The sequence below is a fragment of the Kryptolebias marmoratus genome, linkage group LG22, assembly GCF_001649575.2.
Source record: "Kryptolebias marmoratus isolate JLee-2015 linkage group LG22, ASM164957v2, whole genome shotgun sequence".
NCBI lineage: Eukaryota > Metazoa > Chordata > Actinopteri > Cyprinodontiformes > Rivulidae > Kryptolebias > Kryptolebias marmoratus.
In genome coordinates, this window is record NC_051451.1 from 28738740 (window position 1) to 28763527 (window position 24788).

Consider the following 24788-nt stretch of genomic DNA (forward strand, 5'->3'; position numbering starts at 1 on the left):
GATTAAGGTTATTGTGTCATAAAGCTTTGACTGGAACAGGAACAAAGAATATTTTAGGAATGTTTCATTTCTAAAACCTGAAGGAACAAACAGAACCTGAGCTTGGTGTTGTTCTGTGTTTACAGAACCTGCAACTTGGAAGGATGTTTTAAATTTAGCTTCTTTGGAAAACTTATAGATAAATAATATCTAACCTGTTGTAGAGAGCTCGTTAAACGGCGTCCGTTTGGAGAAACAGTTTAACTCTGACAGGACTGATGAGCTAAAGGCTAGTCTGAATGTGACATTAGCATGCTAACAGCTGTGGCTCTTTGTGCTGGATGCTACATTAGCATGCTAACAGCTGTGGCTCTTTGTGCTGGAGGCTACATTAGCATGCTAACAGCTAAGATGCTCACAGAGACAATGAAACAATGTGAAGTTTATTAGGGAATTCTTTTCACATGTTTTGAATGTTGCATGCTGACATTTAATTATTTGCAGTAAACCTTAAATTATTGGTTAATAAACCAAAATACTGAAGAAAACAAATATTTTTCTCTTCATGTTGGCACTGAAAACTCAATACATCACAGTAACATATCCATGAAAAGCAACACTTTCTGTGATTTTTACCTGAAACTAACTTTAAATTGAAAAAAAAAACAAGAACAGAATTATGCAAAATATGCTGAAACTGATCATAAATTCAGTAGTTCAGTGAGTAATTTTAAACCAAAGTGGTGAAATGACTGCCAAAACTGTCGTTCCCATTTCCCCTAGAATAGTTTAAAATTTAAAAACGCCTCAGTAGACCAGTTAATATTGTGTTTTAGCTGTACCAGCTCCAAATGAAAGTCTAATATTGTTGCATTCCTGCAGCAGAACCTACAGTTAGCATATTTATTACACAGAAGATGAAAGGCAAATCTTACAAGCTAAATTACATGCAAACTGTGCAGAAATAACATGAAAAATATCAGTAGAAAAAGGATTGTTGCAGACAACAAACACTTTTATGATGCAGAAAAAATATTCTGAGGTTGAAACAGAAAAGGAATCAGCTATAAAATCTGTTAGAAACGTGTGTTTTTTTCATTATTCGTTCGGCTTGTTTTGGACCTACAGTAAATGGATATTTGTGACTTAGACACGGTTCTTGCACGTTTCCTGTGGAGTCCTGAGGTGCGAGGAGACCCGTTTCACTGGAAAGTAGCCTTCACCCTCCTCAGCGTGTCGTGGATCCTTCGAGTCTGACGCTCACTGCTCTGCTGAACGTTGGCGTCACTGTCAGCGGCCAACAGGTGCACGTCGGAAGTGGCGAGCCGGGCGATCCGATGTCGCAGGTAGGCCTGCAGGTCCTGGTCTGGGCTGTAGGGGTACCCGACCTGCTGGAAGGCGTGGACCTGACTCACAACCTTCGCTATGCTCCTAAAACCAACCACACAAAGGCAGAAGACGAAAGTGGGACAAAGAACAACAGAAACATCTTTTTTTCTCCCGTCGGCCGCAGCGCTGACCTGATTTGGAGAGTTCTGGGAAAGCCCGAGCTCCATGAACCAGCTGTGCTCCTGCCTTTCTCTGCTGAAATCATCTGGCTGCACCCACTCACCTCTCAGCATCTGCCCATAAACATCTTCCCAATCACCCCCCCTCCCACAGGCACCATCTGCAGCAGCACTGGCACCCCTACCGACAACCCAAATCCAGCAGATGTGCCATTACCATCCAGGCGCCACTTGTTGTGACCTCAACATCTGGTCGGCCATATTGGAGCAGCGAAGAAGGACACAGGAAAATATGTCCTCTTAGTGAGTTGGCCAACTTTGTCCTAAATGGATTCATGGGATGTTAGAGAGGATCAATCTGATACTAACTGCTGTAACACAACCACAACCACTCCTTTTGAGAAAATTCAATTATTAAAAATATAATTATAATCAAATCATTACACAGACAGTTTAATATCTGTATATTTTTTGTAAATGATATCAAGAAGGCCCACCGTCAGTGTTCTGCAGAAAACAGTTGTTCTGTTGATCCTCCACCTGAATTGTCAGGATTTTATATTTTAGAAGATTTGGAGATTTAGGTTGTTTTAAGTCTGTTTTTCAGACTTGCAGTAAACAAACTCATCTCTATTTCTCCAAACGGAGTTAAGGTAAGCTAATAATAGTTCATAAACATCAGAGAAAATATCACTTCAAAATGTCTGAAACATCCCTTTAAAGCACTGAAGTCATTTGTGCTAAAACATGAATCATTTCTGGAGGATTTAATGCTCAGTAGTGCCCCCTGCTGACAGGAACACAAACTGGGGTCTAAAAGATTTTGTTTTGGTGTTTTAACTGTGGAAATTTCAATTAATCTAATGTCTTAATTCTATTCAAGACTTGTAATTTGGTGTCCTATTTATGCCTCCAGCCCTGTTTTTGTGCTGTTTGTTTGTATATTTAAGAAATTAAAGAGGAACATAAAAGAAAAAAAAAACATGTCCCTCATTATTAATTAAAATAAACCTCTAAAATATTACCAGACTGGCAAAAATGTTCTGCTGGCAGCTTGCCTTGACCCAGTTAGATATGATAACAGGCTGAAACTTTTTAATATGAACAGAATAAATGCCCTGCAGCCTTTTTGACTTGTTTTTTCTTATTATTTCAGATTTTCATGAGTGGTACCTGAGCTTGGGCCACTTGTACGCCCCCGTAGTGAGCGTGAATGCACCGATCTCCAGCTGCTGGACGTGCATGGCCAGGATGTGAACGCACGGCAGGGTGGGCCGCCTCCTCACGGGTTCCCCCCCCATGAGGCACAGGTCGTCACTCTTCAGAAAAACCTGAGGGTTTCATCGGAAATAATGCTTTGTTGTGGGGCTTAAAGGAGTGAAGTGAATAATGTGAAAACACCCACCTGCACGGCTCGCAGCTCCTCCAGGATGTTCTGCACCTTGGAAGACAGATGTTTCCAAGCCTGTTGGTCAAAGTTTAGCATCATCTAAAAGAATCCAGTTTACTCTGAGGCTTCCATGTAATCCTAAAGTCAGAAAACAGAACTTCCCTCTGTTTTCTCTGGGCTGATGTTTTTTAATTGGGAGTTTTTAATGACTTCTTTTTATGCCCACATTCCTCCTCACAGCTCTTCCACTTTCTTCATATTATTTGAATTCATTAATGTTAATTTCTCATTTGTGAAACTAATTAAATACCATCTGAGCTCAATCAGAATAAAACAACACTCAGCTGGAGGGCACCTGGCTGATTAGACAAACTCAGAAGGTGTGTCAGGCGGGATTTAGAATATAGAATATTTCGGCCTTACTGTTAATTGCCTGACAATCACATCCTCCAGACCTCCGAGGACCTGCATGGCTGTGGCAAAGTTCCTCATCTCGTAGCAGAACTTCCCGATCCACAGGAACCTGGTCAGCAAGGCGACTTGTGTCTGCAACAGAGGAGAGCAGCCAGTGAAACAGGAAGCTCTGACAGCAGCCTCCCTTTGTTAAAAACACTTCACACAATTTGAACAATCACACATCCAATTAGCAGAAAACCTCAGATCCTTTCAAAGCAAGACATTTTGTTCAAATTATACACTCATTTTTAAAAGATGTATTTTGATGATGTGTCAAACCCATTTTGTTCAAAAAACCTGAATATTTTTCCTTTCTGTCACCACTTCCACACTGAGCTGCGAAACTTAAAAGCCTTTTGGTATTTTTACTTTCTTTATGAGAAGTCAAAGGTAAGTTTACAAAAATAAAAGGTTCAACAAGCAGCTCTACACACGACCAACACACACACTGAGGTAGACATCTTTTATTTTTGATCCTGCACAGATGCTGCATCCATATAAAGTTTATACCTGACAGGTGTTTTAAATTCAGCTCATCTGTGTTAACACACCTGCTGGATGGGTTTAATTACTTCACAGGTGTGCTTATTTCTGTCCTGCAGCTCCTTCAGGATGCTGCCACCACCGTGCTTCACTGTGGGGAAGGTGTTCTCAGCATGATGCTGCCACCACCGTGCTTCACTGTGGGGATGGTGTTCTCAGCATGATGAGAGCTGTTAGGTTTGGACAACAGTTTTTGGCTGATGACAGAATTTTCTTCCACATGTTTAACAAAGTCTCTGATGTCTTTTGGAACATTGTTTATCTTTTGCTTTAGGCAATGCATACGTTTATTGATAAATTTATTAACATGATAAAAGTTATCAGTGAATATTTAAGAACTGAACAGTTTTTTGCTGAAGTGCAAAGTTTGCAGCTGCAGTTGAGTGTTAAAAATAATCAGTAATGTCAACAAACTTGCAGAAGTTTGAAATGAGTTGAGCATTTGAGCTGTTCTCAGTTTTAGACTGAAATGATTCTCTGACTCATCAGGAGGTTCTGCCACCTCTCTGAGCTGGACACCTTCCAGTCTCACCTTGACAGAGTCACAGAGAACCATTTCAGCAGAGATCCAGTTAGTGACGCTGTCAGCGTAAGTGATGAGCTGCTGAAGGAAGCTGTCTGATGGCGTTCCCGGGTGTGAGAGCTCGCTGCTGCTCTCTGCTGGTGGGATGTGATGTGACACGTTCCTGGAACGCAAAACAACAGAAAAAACTCTGAACACTAACTAAAATACATAAGACTGACAATAAAAAAGTGATTGCATTTGTTACAAAAACAAATTATATTATAAAGAAAACTTCCTGCTGTCTGATTGATGAAAATCAAATAATATAAACAGATAAAATGAGAACCCTGACAAAAGGTTTCCTCTGTCACAGGTCATGAGGGGTCATGAAGTGTTTAATGATGTATGAAAATGATTTAACCACATCTCCACTAAAGTGAGTCGCTGTGAAGCAACAAAGAGGCCTCTTAAAATTCAGGTTTAAACAGAACTGTACTCTTAATGCCAAAGAGCAGTGGTCTTCATTTAATCTGACCTTTATACTTGCTGTTCTCACCTGTTTGGGCTCAGGACTTTGACCCTGACTCCTTGTGTTCTGGATCTGAGGAAATGAACCGGATGGCATTCTTGGAATATTTCCTGCATTGGAAAAAAATACAATTAAAAGTTAAACTGGGGCTGACAAAAACAAGTACAAGAAAAGAAAAGGAAAACATGAAATGGGTGAAAGGCTGCTTATAACTGAAGACAAGGCTCCCTCTAGTGGTTAAAACTGGAAACACCAGCTTGTGTCCCACAGTCAGCAAGTAAAGGCTCGAGCCCCTCAAACTATAAAGATATATCATCACAGTATGTAAAGGTGGTGCGGTGAGGGCTGAGCGTACCTGCTGCAGGAGCGTGAGCTGCTGGGCGACGTGCTGCGGGCTGTATTCACTTTGACTGAAGGGCAGTCGTGCTTCACTCTGCAGGCAGGTGCTGGAGAAGTCATGCATCAGAGAGGTGTAGCACGGCATCGGCAGCGCTGCAGCCATGCAGAAGGCCTTCTCTTTAGGCATGGAAGCAGAGGGCTCCACCACTCGGGAGATCTTCCACTGTCAAGTTTTAAATATGCAGACACTTGTTTCTATCTCTACCAACTCATTCCAGATATGAATTTAGCTAAAAAAAGGCTAATTCTGACCTTCTTTCTAAGATCCTCGTTGGATGAATGCAGACACACAGAGTCATCATCCTCGTCGAAGCTCAGCAGGTTTCCCATCGCATGACTTGATGTTGTTGGACTTTGACAGCTGCAGAGAGCAGCAAGAAGGACCTCACCTAGGCTGTCCACAGGAATCACCTGAGGACGGGGAGCACGCGCAGAGAATGGAATTGGGAAATAAAGAATCTATTTAACAAACCAGCATTAAAGTAAAAGCGTACCTCCGTGTTTAGAAAGCGTTCTAAGGTATCCATCAGGTGTGAGTTTGGTGTGAAGTCCACAGATCTGCAGTCAGTTATCCAGAGATGCAGAAGGTCCAAACTGCGATGGAAGATCCTCTCACTGTCTCCCAACATATCTGCACCATCCCTGGGAAAGATTAAAAATGATCGTCACATTTGTGTAAAATGTTTTGCCTCGCTGCTGTTTGTTATTCTGTCGTGTGACTCTGCACGAAGTTACCTCGCAGCACTGATGAATTTATCCATCACAAACTGCAGGAACTCCTCCGGAGTGCAGAAGAAGCGATAAGTATACAGAAACTGCTGGATGTAGCCCTCCACAGCAACATTTCTAGGATCAAGTTCAGAAAAAAAATACATAAATTTACGAAGAAATGAAGAAACTCCAACAAAGTGCTCAGAGAATTAACAAAAATTGCTTCTATATTTTTAATCACCAAATTTACATCCTGCTCTGTTTTTGTTGTGAGCAAATTCTCAAGCAGAATTACCGAACATATTATATTTAATAAAACTGTAAAGAACTCTTTTCTGTGTGAAGACATCAGGCAGTTTGGTTTTCTGTAACATTTTGACCAAAGTCTGAAACAGAAAATAGATCCAAACACTTTGCAAACTTGTAAACAAACAAAAAACAAAACATTTGTTTCAATAACTGTTTTTTGATGTTTCAAAGGTGTCATACCAAAATCCTACACCACTGCAGCATTGTTGGAAATAATAAATAATGAGCTGCCAGACTTATTTTATCTTCTAAAATGCTGAGACTTTTCACTTTTAAAATCCCAAACTGAAAACAACATTTATCTCAGGTTTTATAGATAAAACAATCCTGATTTGGTGGAAGCTGAAATCAAACAACTGAATCAGTGTCTGTCCTGTTGTTAACGATGTTTCCATGGCAACAGATAACAAACAGACACAGGGGTGACATCAATGCTGTCATTGTTTAAAAGTCAGATAAGAAATATGAATATTGATGCTTTGAACAACTCGATGTCTAAAAGCAACAACCTGATTGGTTTGAAACGAACGACATGCATGATGCTACAGTGTTTCTATGATGTGATGATAAACTGTGACATTTTCACCTCTTTATGGATCTGATCCTCTGACCTACATCTCTGACACACATTTACTGGTCAGGTTGTAAAATTCTGTAGCGTGAACTTTAAAATGCCAGGATAACAAAAGTTACACGATCTTCCAATAACTCATGCTACTTTATGCTGATTCTCTGTCTGCTCCGCCGCGGGACTCTGGATGTCATTTCAGGACCTCCAACTTAATGTTTTGTGACCCACAGTCGGGTCCAAAACCCAGCTTTGGGAACCACTGGTGCTTATTTGTTTATTTTCTGAGCCATGCTAACTATACCACAGAAAAGAACTATTCCTCCCACATTTTAGATTTCAACTCTTATCTAGAGTACCTGGCATAAAGGTAAGCCATGAGGCCCAGAGGAGAGCCAGCCTGCAAAGTCCTCTTCCCTTTGCTGGAACCGAAGCTCAGAACTGAGGAGTCCTCAGAGGACTGCAGGTCCAAGGAGTCACATCCACAACCAGCCAAGGAGGGCAGCAGTGACACCTCCAACCCCCACTGGTCCACACTCAGGACCTGCAGAAACAAGAACTTCTGTCAAAGTTTGAGGAAGTAAATGTTAGGAAACAACATCAGGCTGGAAGCAGGAAATACCTGGAGGTATTTCTTCACACAGTCCAAGAACACCACCTTGGATCTGAGTTCCTCCAGCTGGGACTTCAGTTTGGAGATCATCAGTTTGTTCTCGGAAGCTAAGGGATGCAGAACACGTGTCACATTTTACACACATGCAGATCATCTGCAGCTTTATGGAGTTAAAACCAGAACCAGACCTTTGTTTTTTCTCTCCTGTTGAATCAGCTTCTGGTAGTAATTTCTTGTTTTCTTCAGATTCCTCGTCTCAATTAGCAGCTGCTGCTGCACTTCCTGTTCAAAGGAAATCACAGAGAAGCAAAACAAAAGGCCCAAAAGCTTCCTCTGCAGGAAGCCGTCAGGTGTTTTCTGTTGGGGGGGGCAGGGGGTTTGTCTTTCTTCCAGAAGAACTCTGAGGCTCTTCTGAAGTGAAACGAGTGAGAAGTGGCAGCAGCTCAGCTTCCACAAAGCTGAAGGAGCAGCAGTATAACCAAAGTGTGAAAACACAAAGATTAGTCATTAATATTCTTTTACAGATGATAATAACTTCCTCTGCCAACAGCCGAGTTCAGCGTATTAATATTCAGATCCAGTTCGGGGGGAATAAAATGCCAATTATCTTCAAGTCCTCATTCCTTTTACCCCAAAGCCCGACTCTGACCCATTTTATATTATTACATGTGAAAAGAATTATTGCTGCTCTTCATGAAGGCCTGAGCAGGTATATGAGTTAAAGAAACTCAAAACATTGCTTTGACGTAAAGTTTGCTAAAATAAAACATTGTTTGGTAGATGATTTTCAAACTGTCAGGATTTGGGGGTTATTATTATTCTTCCTGTTTAAGTTTGTGTTTATTTGTTTCTTGTACTTTGTTGTTTAGTTGTGTCTTTGTTTCCTGTCATCATTCACGTCTCCTCAGTCAGTCTCTTGTCTTCCTGCCACGCCCACCTTCACCTGGTCCTAGTTGTAATCACTCACCTGTGCCCACTTCCCCTAATGACCCTCTGGTTTAAAACCTGGTCATCTCCTCTCTGCTGGTTCAGTGTCTGGTTGGGTTCATGTCTTGCTCAGGTGTGCAGATGAGTCTGCACACCTGACACAAATGTCTTTGCTTAAAGTTATTTGTTGATTTAAATCATAGATTTTGCATCTCAACTAATGCAAAAAAATGTTCTGTTTAAAATGCATTTCATTAAGTGGAAAAGAAGCTGATAAATAAATCACACGTTTCTTCAAACACTCTGGGAAAAGGTCAAAGATGACTCACCACCTGCAGCCTTCACCTACCTGTGCTTTGACATCCAGACTGGGCGATCCTGTGTGCTTGCCCAGATTTGACGCGTACTCAGTCACTTTCTGGCTGAAACAATCTTCTCCGTAGAAGGCCAAAGCCCAGGCGGAGCTGAAGCTGAGGCCTGAGCTGCCTGTTCTGGAGCCGGGGGACACGAGCCGCTCCGACACCACAGAGTCGCAGTCCTCCATGTCCTCCGAGCAGTCTGGGCTCATCAGCCGCTCCTCTCTGTCAGACGGGCTTTCATCGCTGCCACCCACTGAATGATCCCCTCTCTCCATGACCCCAGACTCCAAACTGCTCACATCTCGGGTGGGGAGGAGAGGAGAGGGTGTCAGTATCACATGCAGAGCAAGGAGACAAACTTGATTTGTGTAAAGAACACAGAGAATGATACCCAGGAGGTGTTTGTTACTAACTCTAGTCACGGCTGCACAAAACACTCATTGTTCAACAAATCAACTGAATCTCGATCTGTTTTTAATCTCCTGTTCTATTTTAGAGCCTGGTAGTTGGTCAAATGTCTGAGCAAAGTGTGTGTGAGGGTCGCTGGCCTGGAGGGAGGTTCAGTAACACAAAGAATAATTAAATTCTGGTGACTTGGACTCCTGAATATGCTGCGATCTGAAGAACAGCATCCAACTGTCAGTCGTACCTCATGACTTCAGTCAGCAGCCACAAAACAAGAAAATGACCAAAAACATCACAGAGGAGATGAATTTTACTGAATTTATTTGGCAAATCAAATCCCCTGAAAAGCTCAGACTGTTTCTTAGAAGTGGTCATTCTCCAGGTTTTCCTAAATGATCTCTTTATGTTGTTTCTACAAATATCCTTGTAAACAGAGCATCATTTCCTGAACTGTTTTCATCCACACAGAAACACAAAGCTGCTGAAACTATACCAGGCCTGTATGTGGCGCTGTAACGCTGCCATGAAAACAGGAAACAAGGCGGCGAGCAGGAGTGTGATGCTACAAAATGTAAACGACAGGAGGAAGAGGACCCCCTCAGGTCAAAGGTTAGATTAGAGGCGAGGCTAGGACATCATTTTTTGTCACATTGCTTTTCTGTTGGTTTCCAGATCTTCAAACTCAGTAAATAAATAAATACTGCAGCTAAAAAGATAAAAAGTGCCTCTGATAAGGTGAGGATGAGGATGATGAGGATGCATCCTGTGCACACGGTGGGCTTCACTGTGAGACATGAAGTGACCCGTTACTCACTGCTGTCACTGAACATTTGTTCAACAAATATAATAAAGTACTTTATAATCTCACCAGAATGAACTGGTACTGTGCAAATCTTTATAAGCCACACAGGATGAATTTAAATGAGCGCATGCAAGTCAGTGGCTTACCTTTGTCTCGTTTTAGCTCTGATCTTATTTCTACATCTTCAAGCACAGAATCGTTTTCCTCGTGGCAGAACCGAGCCTCACTTCGACCCCAAGCATCTGAGGCAATAACACTCGATGTGTGAATGTTTCCGTTCAGATCCAGACAGCTGCGGAGGCAAACCTCTGTGTTTCCTCTGCAGGCTGAGGCGGTGAGGGACGGAGAGAGGGTTGGCCTTTTCAAAGCCTTTGATGGAGATGGTTTATTAAAGTCTCTGCAGGGGGCGCATCAGGAAACAAAACAACACAAAGTGCTTTAAAAATGAATACTTAGAATAATTTGATGTAATGATATGCATTTAGGTCTGTCTGAAATAGGATGAACACATCAACAATCCAGCACTTTAAAAAGCACCAGAACTAAAGAGAACAGCTATTGTAGCTTAAAGCAAACAGCTCGCAGCTTATTGAACACTCAGACGTCCCTCCAACCCATCCATTAAGTTCTAATCAAACCAAACCAGAAGCTCTCCACTCTTATCTGAATGGGCAGAGTACTGAATAAATAAAGCCCTCCCCTGATTCTCTTCAAATAAAAAGCAGAAAATAACCCGTCACAGCTGAGCAGCGTGAACGGGCCCCCAGCCAGAGGACAGAAGAGAAGTGTTTCTATCTGCCTGGGAAGCTGTGACGTCTCCCCACCACGGCAGATTAAAGATGGCTGAGGTCTGAAGGGTTCATCTTTCTGTTCGGAACCAGCCCCAACATCCCCTGGGCTAATTGTAAGCATATCAGAAACAATACAGCAGGGGCTCCGCTCCAAGCTGTAAATCATCCTGCTGTTTCCATGGAGATCAATTAGTCCAGAGGTCAGGAGGTCATGCTCAGGGTGATGGTAGATGCTGCTCGTGTCCAACGACCTGTGGACACCAGTGGAGTGTTCTTCAGCGGAAGGTTTGTGTTCATCATCCTTCGTCCCCGTCTCACATCTCTGGTTTCCATCAAGAATTTCTCTGTATTTTGCTCCATCCACGTTTCTTTTAACTGTGACCAGTTTCCCAGTCCCTGCTGATGGAGAACATCCACACAGCATGATGCTGCCACCACCGTGCTTCACTGTGGAGGTGGTGTTCTTTGTCTGATGAGAGGTGGTAGATTTGAAGTAGGTGGTGTTGTCCTTGATGACCACATGTTTGTTCCGTTTAGTTCAGTTTGAAAAGTAGTTTTTGTTTAAAGAGAACCAATAAAAAGCTCTGCTCACTGTGTAGCCGGGCTGTAGTTCACCAGGCAATGCAAAACCCCGAGGAAGTCATCCTCCCAGTGCAGGTCACTGAATCTCTCTCTCACAATGCTGGAGAACACGGGGTACTGCAGGTCCTTCAACGAGAAAATGTACTCCCCTCAAAGAACAAAGAGAAAAAGATCATTTTAATTTATAAAAATTACCTAAGGAGCTTCACAGGATATTTTCTTTAACTAATTTCATTCATATATGACTGAAGACAAGATGGTAACTGGGGTTAAAGCAACATTAGGATCATTTTTAATTACTTTTGATCTAATACTCATCTGCATTTGTTGTCTCAATCTGTGGCAGGTTATGTTTTCTTTTAAATCCAGTATAAAGATAAGATAATGAATGCAATGAAATTGCAGTTTTCCCACACCTTTTTTATTACTGTGATTAAATAGTAAAGCAGTTATATATTGTTACCCTTTTCCAAATGTACATACCCATGATGAGGTCATGGTGGCCATTATCTAAAAACTCTCCTTTCAGCAGGTCGATCACATCCTGCAGTGCCGGGTGGACTCTGTGGGTGACGGACCGGTCCTTAGGTCCGGCCGGTCCGTTGTAGACTCTGGGTTCAGTGCTCGGAGGAAAGCTGCCACTGAAAAAGGATCCTGCTTGGTTCAGTTCTTCAGCTCTGAGCAGCACAGGAACATTCACACAGTCCAAGAACAGGGCGTCACTGCTCTCTCCATCTGCTATCAGTTCCTGCAAAGGCTGGGGGACCAGAGAGGGGTTTATGTCCAGCCCCAGCAGAAACCTGGGGGCCTTGACCTGCACAGGCACCAAAGAGAGGTGTCCTGTTGTGGGATTCTGCTGGAAGAGGTAGTTGTTAAAAATGCTGCAGCTGCTGATGTTAGCAGCTAACAGCTGAGGAAAGGAGACTTGGAGGTGGGAAATGTCAGAGAGAGCAGGAGGAGATCCCACTTTAGAAGAAGTGGTTCCGTGTGTCCGAGTCAGATCATGGGAATGTAAACCAGGTCGAGCAGAGCGTTGGCACTGATGTGGAGGGAAACCAAGGCAGCGATCCACATTAACATCACTGTTTTTAGTTAATCCATCTGCAGTCCTGAAAAACAAATCATTCCTTTAGATGCTGCAGCGTTTTACATTATGATGAAGAGTAGACAAAGCAAATTCAGTCTTTGTGCTATCAAAACATGCAGCTCATTCAGGAAATGAGAGCTAAGACTTCAAAATAATAACCTTTATTTACAGATATTTTCCCTTCACATCCTAACCCTTATGTGGCTCTAAAACCTGTTTTTAACACATGTTTTTATTAATCACCCACCCTTCAGTGGCAGTTCCTCCATGCTGACTCTCCTCCTCCTCTAAGCGTGCTTCACTGGTCAGGACGATGGGGCTGAAATGTGTGGCGGTGGAAGTGAAGGCCTCTGGGAGCTGCAGCTCGTTACTGACTGGATAGCTGTGGGGAACAGGGCCAGCAACAGGAGCCAGTCGGCTCTCAGTGGCCATGGGAACAAAGCCTACACATGGTTACAACAATCCCAGAAACAATATCAACGATATTGTCTCATGCAGTGTGCTAATTGTTAAACTAGACAAAATGTAAAAGTAAAAAAGCTTTGGGAGATTTGATCTCAGATTTTATTTAAGGAATCTTCTTCAATCGTGAAGGATGAACATCAAAAGTTTACACTTTTCCTACATCAACAGCACATTCAAAGTCATTTCCTGTAATATTTGGGTCATGAAGCAGCAGGAGTTCATTAACACCAGAGGTGGAGATCATTCAGAACCTGTTCCCAGACTACAACAGGCTCAGCACAGGTACATTTTATCTTGCATGAGGGTCATCTATACTGAAGTAAGACGGTCCTACCACTGTTTTGTGCAGCTTCTTCACTCGTGTTGAAATGAGTTTCAGTTGTACTCAAATCTTCTACATTGTTGGATTTCAAGACTGGCTGAGAGAAAAGAAAAATATGACTGGTTAATAAAAATAAATAAGACAAAACTGGTTCTGACTCTGGGGCTTAAATAATAATCAGCAAACAGATTAAGGCCCCATCTACACTAATATAGATAGTTTTTTTTAAGGATATTTCAATTTTTCTTTTTTTGTTCTTCTGTCCAAATGAATCTGACAAAATGATGTAATACCATGTTCCGCCACTAGGTGGCAAGAACATCCACATTAATAACACATCAAGATACAAAGAAAGAACTTTTCCTAAAACTAATGCCATTGACAGTTTTTTTTCAGTTATTAACCATTTTAGCAAAGGAGGAAAGGATACAAATAAAGTGAAACAGACGTAGAAAAACTTGGAAAAACAACTCCATAGTTGTTGTGGTTTATAGGCCACAGAATTATAATATACATAATGAGCAGGAAATCCAGTCTGCACAGATGAACCAAAAAAAATGAGTTTCCAATATTCTTCACTTCAGAAACTATTTTTAAAACTCAGGTTTTTCTTTTAAAACACTTTGTGGACAGGAGGTGCAGCAGAAAATCCCAGGATTGCCAACTGAATTGTCCCATAATTAAATATAAAAAAGACACAAATAATGCACTTTGTTCTGTTTATTTAGAGTCAGAATCTGTGGCTGATATTTTCTTACACTGAAAACAATCTGGGGGGGGGTCTTAAATCCAGCAGTTTAAATGTGAACGGCTGCAGCTTACCGGGTGAACTCTGCTGATCAGGTTCCCCCAGACGCTCTCAGCACTCCTCCCCTGACATGACAGGTTGTAAAGACAGCTCTAGAACATGAGAACAACACAGAACAATCTCCTTAAAAACACTAATAATGACTTCTGATACCTGAAGGTTTAAATAAGTGATACAGATTAATATATTGGATTCACTGTAATTAAATTCTGAGAGCTTTTAGAAAAGAGGGTTTTGGTTGAAGCTGCCCAGAGATAAAACTACAGGTTTTATTTAAGGTTTTTTATCTAAACAAGTGCAATTCAACATGTTTTCTACAGAGAAGCATTAAAGTCAGGCTGACAACTGAAAGAAAAGAATAAAAGTACATCACATGAATGACTGAGGATCCACAAAATTTAGACTTTTTGGTTAAATAATCTCAAACTGCCAGTCAGTCACATTTAATGAGCCGCTCAGGACCAGCAGCGCAGGTTCTGAACTCTCTTTGGATCCACATGATTTATTCAGAAGTGACTTCTCTCAAACAGTCTCAGTTCTGGGAAATGAGGGAAGACCTTCTTCTGCTTTGAGCTAAATGCTGATGTTTGACTGAATTCTGAGTGTTTGCGACCAGCGAGCCGTGTGGTCGGGTTTTATCTAGACAACTTTGGAAAATCACAGCCTTTTTTGTGCATGACTTGAAAAACTATATTCTTGGCCGTGAACGCTATTTTGTTGTCCACCTTAATCCACATCGTACCCACCTCAGAAGTTTATGATTTAATCTGCCTGAATACACTTTAACACTGAAGGTTTTTGAAATCATCAGGTCTAAAAACCGGAGCGGGACATCTGGGGCTGTAGCCTCGGATAGTTTTTGCCATAAAGAAATCTCATAGCAGGGATCAAAGTACAGCTCTAGATCTCTGAAACTGATAGAAACCAGATTGAGACAGGTTTGAGACACCCACAACAACTCCACGACTACTTTAAGGAAACATTCTGTGCACCATCTTGTTGAACATGTTTAAAACTGAAGCAACAAGACTGAACCTCTGGGACTCAGCCAGGAAACTGAAGGAGGGAAATATCATTTTCAGCTGGTCTCCAAGAGTCGCAGCTCAGTGACATTCTGGCTGCAGCTCGGACTAAAAGTATAAAACAAGTCATACTTTTTTAGCCATGACGATGGTCGGTCTCTCCATCGGCGTTCTCTTCGCCATCTCCAGCAGAAGTCTCTTCATTTTGCGAGGCAGAGCCAGTTTTTGATTGGGTGATAAGCTGAACTTGGCTGTGGCCCAGAGAACAGCAGCGACTCCGTAAACACAGGCCTGAGGAGAGAAAGAATCATTTATTACCTGCAGTACATAATTAATTCAATGAAAGCTGTTCAGACAGACGGACCTTCTCAGTTATGATTCCATGATCCTGATACTCAGGAGCAAGATAAAAGTCATCCTGGGTTTCTGGAAAAGAGACACTTAAAGGAAATCATTCAAACCAAAAACCTAATTCTATTTTTGGCTTCATGCATTTGTTTGAACCAGAAAAAATAATATGTGTTTAATAAATAAGCCTCATAACTGAAGTCAGTGTGACTGAAGTGGACCTACCAATGTTTTTAGGTTTTAGAAACAGCACCTCTCCTCTGCAGTTCACGTACACCGTGTCCAGACATAAATATGCTGGTGGGGAAAATAATAAATAAAATACTTTACACACAAACCTTCCACTTCCTGTAAGAGCTGAGTCTGAAACTGTTCTTGTTACTCTCAGGTTGAGAGGAAGAAACAGGTGGAATCACCTGGAAAGTCAGTGTAGGTCTGCAGAGAGGACAGGCAGGTGTAGCACAGAGCCCACAGCTCGTTCACTGTAAGCCTCTGTCCCAGACGAGCGAGTAACTCCCTCAGAGAGATCCACTGCATGAAGCAAAGAATCACAGACATCTCATTAACTGAAGGGTTAGTTTGTCCAGCTGGAAACTTCTCTGGAGAAAATCTCAGAAGAAACTCAAAGACTTCTTATTTTCTGTCTCCATTCACTGAAAACTTTCATCTCACTTATATGAAAAGTTCTCTGATATGAAAGATTTTTTTCACTACATTTCAACATAATTTAAACATGTTTCATAGGAAATCAACTTCTTGGTTTTGAGCCTTTAGCTAATGAGTCTGATGTTGAATCATCTGAAACACTCAGTCTCACATTAGACTGAATGTATGTATGTAGACTGATGTACAACAACCAACTAACCATAACACTTCCACCTCCATGCCTCACACATGATATGACCAAATCTTGAGCTTTTCAGATCTCTGCCTGACGACGGCTCAAACGTCACAAAGAGAACTTCAGACGTTCCCTCCTGTCTTTCTATGATGTAATTGTCTCTGTGAGCTTCTTTGTTCATCTACAGCTGATTAACACGTTTAAATCGTCTGATTCAAGATGGTCGCCACAGCTAACCTTCTTTAGCAGACTCAAAAACGGTTGGAACTTGGTCATTGAGCTGAATCTGGTGTGGAAGTGACAACACAAAGCTGAAGGCAAACAGATGTTTAGGATCTACGACAGAAAACTGACCTCATCCTGAGACTCTTCATTTAGGCACAACATGCTCTTGGTAATGTGGTTGTTCGAGACGTAGAGGTTGTGGTTCGGTGTCATCTGGTCCTCTGAAGGGTTGTCTTCCTGCTCCGCTTCAGGACAGGAAGTAGAAGAGGACGCCAGGTCCTGACTGTTGACCTCTTGAGTATTTGTGTCTCTTCTGCAGTGGTCCACGTCTCCGTGTCCTGTTGACGCGTCCTCCCAGTCCTCGGTGTGACAGTAAGAGTAGGAGTCACACGACTTTCCCCGGTTCAGGTTCTGAAGTCTGTTGTTCCACTTCGCCGTGCAGCTTGTGTGTTCGTCTGCGCCGATCTCTGTCAGGTCAGAAACAGGAACGCTGATGTCTCCCGGAGGTGGCGTGGACAGGCAGGGGGGGTTGTTGGAGTCTGGGACGGAGCAGGAGCGATTGAGGGCTCCTCTTATCCTGCTGAACCTCTGCTGGGCTCTCCTCCTCACCGGGGAGCTGTTGTGGGACCGGCAGTCCATCTCGTCTGTCAGGATCGTGGCGTCTCCGTCGCTGCTGTCCATGTCCTCGGCCCACAGGCACGAATCCCAGCCTCTGCACACCTGCAGTGCCACAATCAACAACAGGGAAACAGAAAACACGATTTATACAAGAGAACGGAACAAATAACTACCAACCAATTTCCTTATTTCTAATTAAATCATAGTACCGTCACGGTTCAAACTCAAGTTGATAAGAGAAGAATTATTTGCATTCTGTTGCCTCTATAAGATATAAAACATGATGTGTTAAAAATAAATTAGTTTTACATAAATAGATTTTTATTAAGTGTCTTTTCTGTTCTGTGTTCAGAGCAGAAGAAGAAAATTAAATAAAAAATAAGTTTGTTGCAACAATCAAACCACTAAAATCTGTCAACCTTTCAGAGAAACAGAACCAGTTCCAAATTATTAAAAAGATAAACTTAAAATTTGACTTGAGTTTTTGAGTTTGATCAGAAATTACTTTTATAAAATGTTGTTTCTTCTACTGTCAGTTAAAAGTCGACCAACTTTAACTTTAAATCAAACTGAAGTCTGAATTCTTCAGCTTTTCTTATTTTAATAACAAATTCTTGTCATTATTTATACACAAAATATTTTATTTAATTTCAAAAAGAAAGGAGCAAATAATGCTGAACATTTAGGGCTCCAAACAGGAAATTAGATAAATGAGAATAACAAACCACTTTATTATGCTGTTAAAAAAGGTAAAAGAAGTAAAAAGGAGCCTAAATGAGGAACAGTTTCTAACACTGACAGTGAATCTCCGGCTTATTAAACCGATATGGGAGAAAATACAACCTAATTGTCGCCGCCTCGCGGCTCAGACGACGGCAGAGCCTTCCAGTTCGAGGTGCGCTGATTTCCCAGGAGGCCGTTTAACTCAGCACTTCTAACAGCATCGTACGGAAAACGGATCAATGCCAAACGTCCGTGACTAAATTACAAACAAGGGAAGCAAGGATTTGTAGATAAAGCTACCAACAAATATAAGATTCTTCCAGGAGTCTTCTTCACCTGTTTCTGAGTCGTTTGTGTTCAGGTTTATATCTGCATCAGGTGGACTCCATTAAAGGAGGAGAACACCTGGAGCAGGTGGAACTGCTGAGGAGCTGGCTAAGCAGCCTGTTAGATGACTTTATTTAAAACAGTTTTATTTTCTACATGTTACAGCTAACAAGAAAACAAACCTGTCTGCTTGCTCACTTCAATGTAAGAACATGAATTTGTATTTTCTGAAAGATCTGCTTGTTTCAAACACTTTAAGCTAAGTAAAAATGCCGTACCTGCTGCCTGGACAAAGTATTCCCCACCAAGGTGTCCGAGCAGTCTTTGGTCTGATCGTCTGAGCTCAGTCTTCTCAGAAGACATTTGGGTTTGGAGTGCTGCCATCTTGCCTCCCAGGAGCCTTCCTGCCCATCTGAGGATGAACAAAGACAGCAATCATTAAAGAAACAACCAACACGTTCCCAGCCAACACAGACGGGACGAATATAACAACCTTGGATGTTTGAAACCGACTCGATGGAGAGAACACGCCGTCCGACTGAAGAGAGTTTCCGACACACGGCTGCAGACGAAGTGTGAGACAGCTGCGCTTCAGCCAGAGACAGGATGTCCTGCAGGACCAACAAACAAACTGAAGTCAAACAACAGGTTTCCTCCTCAGACAGCCTTATTTGTTCAGCACATTTCAGTAACAGGACAGCTTAAAGTGCTTTACATGAACTATTAAAAACATTTAGACAAGAGCAATAAAAGCATGTAGAAAGATGCTCAAAAAAGGAACATTTCATAAAATAGAAAATTACAAACAAGCTCAGATTAAGAGCTGGAATAAAAAATAAAGGAATACAGAAACAACTTTAATCAAAGGTGTCAAAAAGCAGGATGGAAAAGAGAAAAACATTCAATTATTACCCTGATCATAACATAGAATTCAGTTTTTACAAATTTAAAAATTTACTATAAAGTCAGCTCATCAAATATGGGATTAGATGAAGTGTTTTCTTTTATCCAGTAAACTTGTAAAAAAGTCAGTTTTATTTCATGATAAGTTGGTTTTAGCTGCAGAAAGCACAGTTAGCCTCAGTGTCTGAATGAATGGTTCTGTGGGTGAAATTAACGCTGCAGCCGCCTCTCAGAGGAGGATTTCTGATCAACAGACTGAAACACAACTGCACTTCCTCAACTCTTCCACTTGATGCTGCTGTAAAACACTGACCACATGAAACTCAGGCAAGAGGAGAGAAAAAAGGAAAATCGAGCTGCAGATCGATTGCTTTCAATAAAACATCTTTATTTTTGTAAAAGATCTAAGAGGTATTTTGGGATGCATCATCAACCTGTGAGATTAGTGACACATTTATATTATTTAAGTACTAACTGATCATTTACCCATAAATGTGAGATATTTTTAAGATTGGCGCTGCAGAAGCTTTGTAAGAAGCAGCCCTGTTGGTATTAATCTCTCTGATTATTCACCGGCTGTCTGGTGGGGGTTTCTGTACCTCCAGGAGCGGCCTGTCTCTCGGCTGCTCCTCCTGCATCTGAAGCAGCAGCTTCTGGATTTCCTCTCCCAGATCTGCCTCCAGCTCCGGCTCGATGACAAAGTTCAGTGCGGCGGAAAGCGTTGAGCCCAGAGAGTAAATGTGGCCCTGCAGCAGAAAATACCATAAGATTCATATCTTTGAATGACTTCAGAAACCTTAAAAACACAGGACCCTGTTGCTATTTGGAGCTGTAATTGTAATGTATTCTGCAGAAACAGTTTTTAATGGTTCACTCCAAGGCAGCGGTGGATCTAAAACAGATGGTTTATCGTCTTTTCCCACATTTAATGATATATCTAAACAACTGCAGAGAACCAGATTTAAATATATATACAGTAAATACATACAGATGCCAGAGCAACTCATCCAAAATAGAAATATGGTGGTCAGATAAGCCACCCACGCCCTCCATCCTCCCACCCTGAGAGATTTATTATCCTCACCTCAAACGTGCTGCCCGTGTTGTCGAACTCAGGAGGCACAAAGGAGCCCTCAGGATCATCTGCAGGTCAGAAACATGAGACTTTACTGCACATCATTATCAGAAGAAAACATTTTAATCTAAGGTGAACACATTAATCTGCTCAGTAAACATCATCAGTGATTAGATGCAGATCCTGCTGCTCTTTCTGCTCCACTTCATGTGTCACAGATAAACCAGACAGGAACAATCTGCAAACCAGGAGGTGAAGAGGAGCAACGCCACATCCTCCTCTTCCTCCAAACACAGACACACAGACACACGGAAGCAGCACGACACACACATACAGTGTATACTGTATTCACTGGAATGTGACACACTGTGCATCTTATCAGCTGGGAGGGCCACAAGCCGTTTGAACAGAGATGAAGGAATGCTGCAGGGGGGAGGAGGGGGGAGGAAAGTGGGTCAGGATACCAGCTCTTTGCTACAAAGAGGCCATCCTTTATTTGTTCCTTTCCTCCTTTTGTTTTACTGTTTTCTGCAGCTTTGATTTCCTGATGTTTCCTCAGTTGTTCTTTCTTTACTCTGATTCTTTCTCCTTTATTTTCTGACCTTTAATGCCATTCCCCTTTCATCTCCCTGTCCTTCCTCTCATGTCTTCATCATCCTCTCCTCATTCTTTTAATTTCTTCTCCTTTTCTTCTTTCAGATTTCCAATTTCTCTCAGAACAAAATTTAAGACGTAGTAGAAGACAATGTGTTCCCTGTGACCAGCTCATGTATGTCCGGACGTAGACGTGCTGCAGCTGACTGGAGGGTGACGGAGAAGTGGGATGAGTCATGTCTGCCTACAGCATTTCAGCACAACAGGTAGAAAAAGATGAGCAATATCACAGATTCAGCTCGCTCTCCAAATGTGCCGATTCTATCTCCCACTGAGTACAACCAGTCCCGCTTCATCACAAATGGAACAGCTTGCTGCACCTCGTGGGAAAATTTTCAGTTTTACATGGTTTTAACGCTGCATAACAACCACCGGAGGACATTTCGTTGCTCCGGCTTCTGCTTCGTGATGCCAATGCCGCCACAGCGCCCACGTACTCATCCTCAGTGATGTTGCTGCAGTAATTAATCAGCTGAAATGAATCGTATTGACATGTGTTTGTGGCTGCAGCACAGACATCTGCAGCCGGCAAGGTCACTCTGTTTACGTGGGACTGAAACTATAACTCAGAAGGAAAGTTTGCAGAAAAGGAAGAAGAAAATGTGATGTTCTGAATAACTAGAACATTTCTGCAGAAAGGTTGAAGGGTGCCGATGCAGCTTCCGCTTGAAATCCCAGCAGGAATTTGGGATTTCTGTTTGGAAAATCGAACTGAGAAAATGCCGACATTTTGATGTAGAAACAGAATAAAGAGAACCAAAAAAATGTTCAAGCTGCTGCCAGTGGCCCATTAGGGTCACCATGGTAACCACACGCTTGTGTCCATCACTCCCTCACAGACAGAAACACACAGTAGAAAGTGGGCCTCTGAACTGAAAGTGTCAGAAGCATTGGGACGTCACACATGTTCAACTTTAGGGAGGAGATAAAATAAAATAAAAGCTCAAAGAGCCTTCACTTCTGAGCTCAGATACAATGGAAGTCAGTGAGCGTTTGGGTGTGTGACCTCTGACCTCTGAGGGGATTTTACAGAAAATATCAGTCTGTAGAGCTGCAAAGGTTTTTACAGCATTTTAAAATGAAATTCTATTGTTTAGTAGTTTTTGTGTATTTCATCCACATCTGATGATGTTAAAAGTTCCAACACACGATTCCCAATCAAGTCCCACGTTTTGATGAACATTTTTAAGCGGCTGATGTTTCTGTAGTGGCCATTTTTTAAGACAAAGTTGCTCTTATAACAAATGACAGAAACAATAACAGCTTCTTTCCTCTATAACATCCAGTCGTATGAACCGAAGGAAACAGAAGCTGACTGAGTCATCAAACTGTAAGACTTAAACAACAAAGGATCCATTACTTTAACGAGTGCCGTTCTGACGACATGCAGTGTGTGTGTGTGTGTGTGTGTGAGTGAGTATACACGTCGGTGTGTGAGCGGCACAAGTTGACTGCTGATAGGCTAACCAGGCTGTTGCCACAACAACTATCCCCCTGGCAACTCTGTTCACCAAATCAATGCTTATCAATTTCTGATGTTTGGAAACAGGGAACAAGTTCACGCTGCAGCGTGTGGAACACCTACATGAGCCACAAAGTTAAAGAAATATGAACCAAGAAGACAGAATAATACACCGTAGGTTATATTCTGTTCAAATCTTCCTGACAGGATGTTTTATATGATCCCACAGGGCAGATGTGCACAGGGTTTGTGAAACTTTGAGAATTTTTGAGGAAGAACTGAAGGTGATACAGTTCAGAGAAATTACTGAAGGAAAAAGATGTCTTCTCTCCTCCAACACTGAGCTAACCTGCAGTTAAAGGAAAAACTTTACGATTGCATGTCTAATCTGATCTGTTATAGAACAAAGTGAATTTCTTCTTGTATCAGCTTCAGCACTCATGTAGCACGTAGGTTTCAACAGCCCACACGTTGGCTGGATCCCTGCAGGCTAAATCTAGAATCTTCTGCAAGCCATATTTAACCAACAGCAGGGTGTATCAATAAGAGCAACACATAAAACTACAGTATATCTGTACAAGTAGTTCTGCGAGTGTTTCTGTGGTGCGGACTCACCACTCAGCTGCTCCATGAAGCAAACGTTCCCATGGGCGTTGAAGGCCAGAGTGTCTGGTGTTATACACAGGGTGTAGAAGAGGTGGGAGGGTCTGATGCTCTGCAGAGCCAGGACACACTCGGCACACACGGCCCACACCTCCTCCTCACACAGACAGCTGTCCCGCAAAGACAGGATGTCTGCCAGGGACACGTTTTCCTGTGCAGGTAAAACACAGACACGTGTTAGCGTGTTCAGGACTCTCACTACGCTGGCTTCGTTCTGATGCTAAGGAAGGTAAACTTCAGGTTTGGAGCAAAATCACATTTTTTATTTCCCCTTTAAGCTTCATCAAACCTCCGTATTCCACTTGGCTAAGTCCTGAAGGACACTGGAAACTTAAAGCCAAAGTTTTAGCCACCAGTCTGCTACTTTGAGTTTTTACCAAGTTAAAGGGCAGATTAGGCTTCTTAGTCACTGCCGCAGATGACTAACTGAGAAGAAAACAATAGTGTGAATGCTGATTCATTAAACGTCTAAAGTAATAGATGATTAGATGGATGTTCAGCAGATACTAGCTGTTCTTGTGCATTTCTGAACAACTCAGTCCTCAGCAGAGAGACAAGAATACTTTTTCCATTAAGTCCAAATAAACACAAATATATATGCTTCATAATAAACAGTAGATACAGACACATCTCTTCAGCTGGGTAAATCTGCATCCACACATGAACACAGCATCGTGTGCGATTCAGGACCAAACTGCAGCATTTATCCTGGCAGAAAGCTGTGCTCTGATTTTTACAGCTTCTTCTCTCTTCTTGGAAAGAGAACACGACGGCTGGCCCTAACTCAGATACAGGGGGCTGGGTGTGAAGCGTATCACAATGCAGTCTTTGTCCGGTCTTACATTCAGCACCAATACTGGAATTTCATCACTAATTTCAGTCCTTTGATTCTCTCTAACCAGATTATTTCCAACGAGGACTTTAAAGTTTTCAATCTATTTGACAGAATTATGTTTGAAGCATCAGTCTGATTACTGTCCTGCAGGTGCAGAAGATTGTAGAAAAATAAATCATGTTGATGTGATCAGGTTGTAAAGAGCCCAGTCTCAGAGCAGAGAAGCAGCACCTCCAGCAGCAGCAGCATCCCCAGAAATAGACCGTTTCCCCTGAGAACCGTGCAGGGGAACACTTGTTTCTCTCGTCCTACATAAGCTGAGCTTCCAGCAGAGTTGTGGTCTGCTGCATGACTTTAAACTCTGAGAGCAGAGGAAAGTCCACGCTCCTCGGCTCGTTGTTTGCCTGACAAATGAAGGTAAAGTAAAAAGCTTCAGCTCTGCCCTCCATTTATCAGGTGTCAATAAGAACATGGGGAGCAGGTCCGAGGAGCACCTGACCTCATCTGGTTTGTTCCTCTCTTCAGGATCAGGCTGCTGTGGGAAATGGATGAGTTCTTTATTCAGTCAACAAGGTTATATTTAGCCACAGCAGCTTAGCTCCTGAGACATGGTTTACCAGCCAAAGCTAACGCCTTAAAGGGACACTGCCGCCATTTTGAAATGGGGTTCTGTGGAAAATGTATTAATGCCTTTCTTGTTATAGAAAACTCTGAAAATTCTCAGTTTGGAGAAACAGAGTTTAGGTATAATAAACGATTAGTTATAAGAGTTTATAAAACAGTTTTTGTATAATTTATTATTTACTCATTCAGAGAGTTATCTCCAACAGGTAAGATATTACCTGTTCAGACATTTCCCACAGGCTGGGACATTGTTTTCAACATCCATCCAAACATCCATCCATCCATCCATCATCCATCCATCCATCCATCCATCCATCCATCCATCCATCCATCATCATCATCCATCCATCCATCCATCCATCCATCCATCCATCCATCCATCATCCATCCATCCATCCATCCATCCATCC

The 24788-nt window shown here is 42.1% G+C and overlaps 1 protein-coding gene across 7 annotated transcripts in view; it reads right to left on the minus strand.

Moving 5' to 3' along the window:
* Nucleotides 1-401: 401 nt before the first annotated feature.
* Nucleotides 402-24788, minus strand: part of LOC108246564 (kinase non-catalytic C-lobe domain-containing protein 1) — a 27906-nt gene continuing 3519 nt past the window's right edge. The window contains exons 2-31 of one of the 7 annotated variants that reach the window (XM_017434184.3): nt 22872-23070; nt 20150-20208; nt 19665-19811; nt 18656-18773; nt 18441-18574; nt 16624-17214; nt 15845-15959; nt 15654-15725; nt 15445-15506; nt 15213-15371; nt 14073-14150; nt 13266-13347; nt 12711-12906; nt 11860-12485; nt 11387-11525; nt 10150-10400; nt 8787-9097; nt 7699-7792; nt 7520-7617; nt 7257-7441; nt 6045-6155; nt 5804-5951; nt 5562-5720; nt 5266-5472; nt 4938-5020; nt 4409-4562; nt 3301-3423; nt 2893-2952; nt 2661-2818; nt 402-1410 (exon numbers count right to left, since the gene is read on the minus strand). In XM_017434184.3, coding sequence (XP_017289673.1) covers nt 1182-1410; nt 2661-2818; nt 2893-2952; nt 3301-3423; nt 4409-4562; nt 4938-5020; nt 5266-5472; nt 5562-5720; nt 5804-5951; nt 6045-6155; nt 7257-7441; nt 7520-7617; nt 7699-7792; nt 8787-9097; nt 10150-10400; nt 11387-11525; nt 11860-12485; nt 12711-12906; nt 13266-13347; nt 14073-14150; nt 15213-15371; nt 15445-15506; nt 15654-15725; nt 15845-15959; nt 16624-17214; nt 18441-18574; nt 18656-18773; nt 19665-19811; nt 20150-20208; nt 22872-23070 — 5148 coding nt within the window. In that variant the 3' untranslated portion in view covers nt 402-1181. Of the gene's footprint in view, nt 1411-2660; nt 2819-2892; nt 2953-3300; nt 3424-3890; nt 4047-4408; nt 4563-4937; nt 5021-5265; nt 5473-5561; nt 5721-5803; nt 5952-6044; nt 6156-7256; nt 7442-7519; nt 7618-7698; nt 7793-8786; nt 9098-10149; nt 10401-11386; nt 11526-11859; nt 12486-12710; nt 12907-13252; nt 13348-14072; nt 14151-15212; nt 15372-15444; nt 15507-15653; nt 15726-15844; nt 15960-16623; nt 17215-18440; nt 18575-18655; nt 18774-19664; nt 19812-20149; nt 20209-22871; nt 23071-24788 lie in introns of those variants that run through there. The other 6 variants (XM_017434183.3, XM_037973725.1, XR_003040074.2 and 3 more) reach the window with 6 other exon arrangements.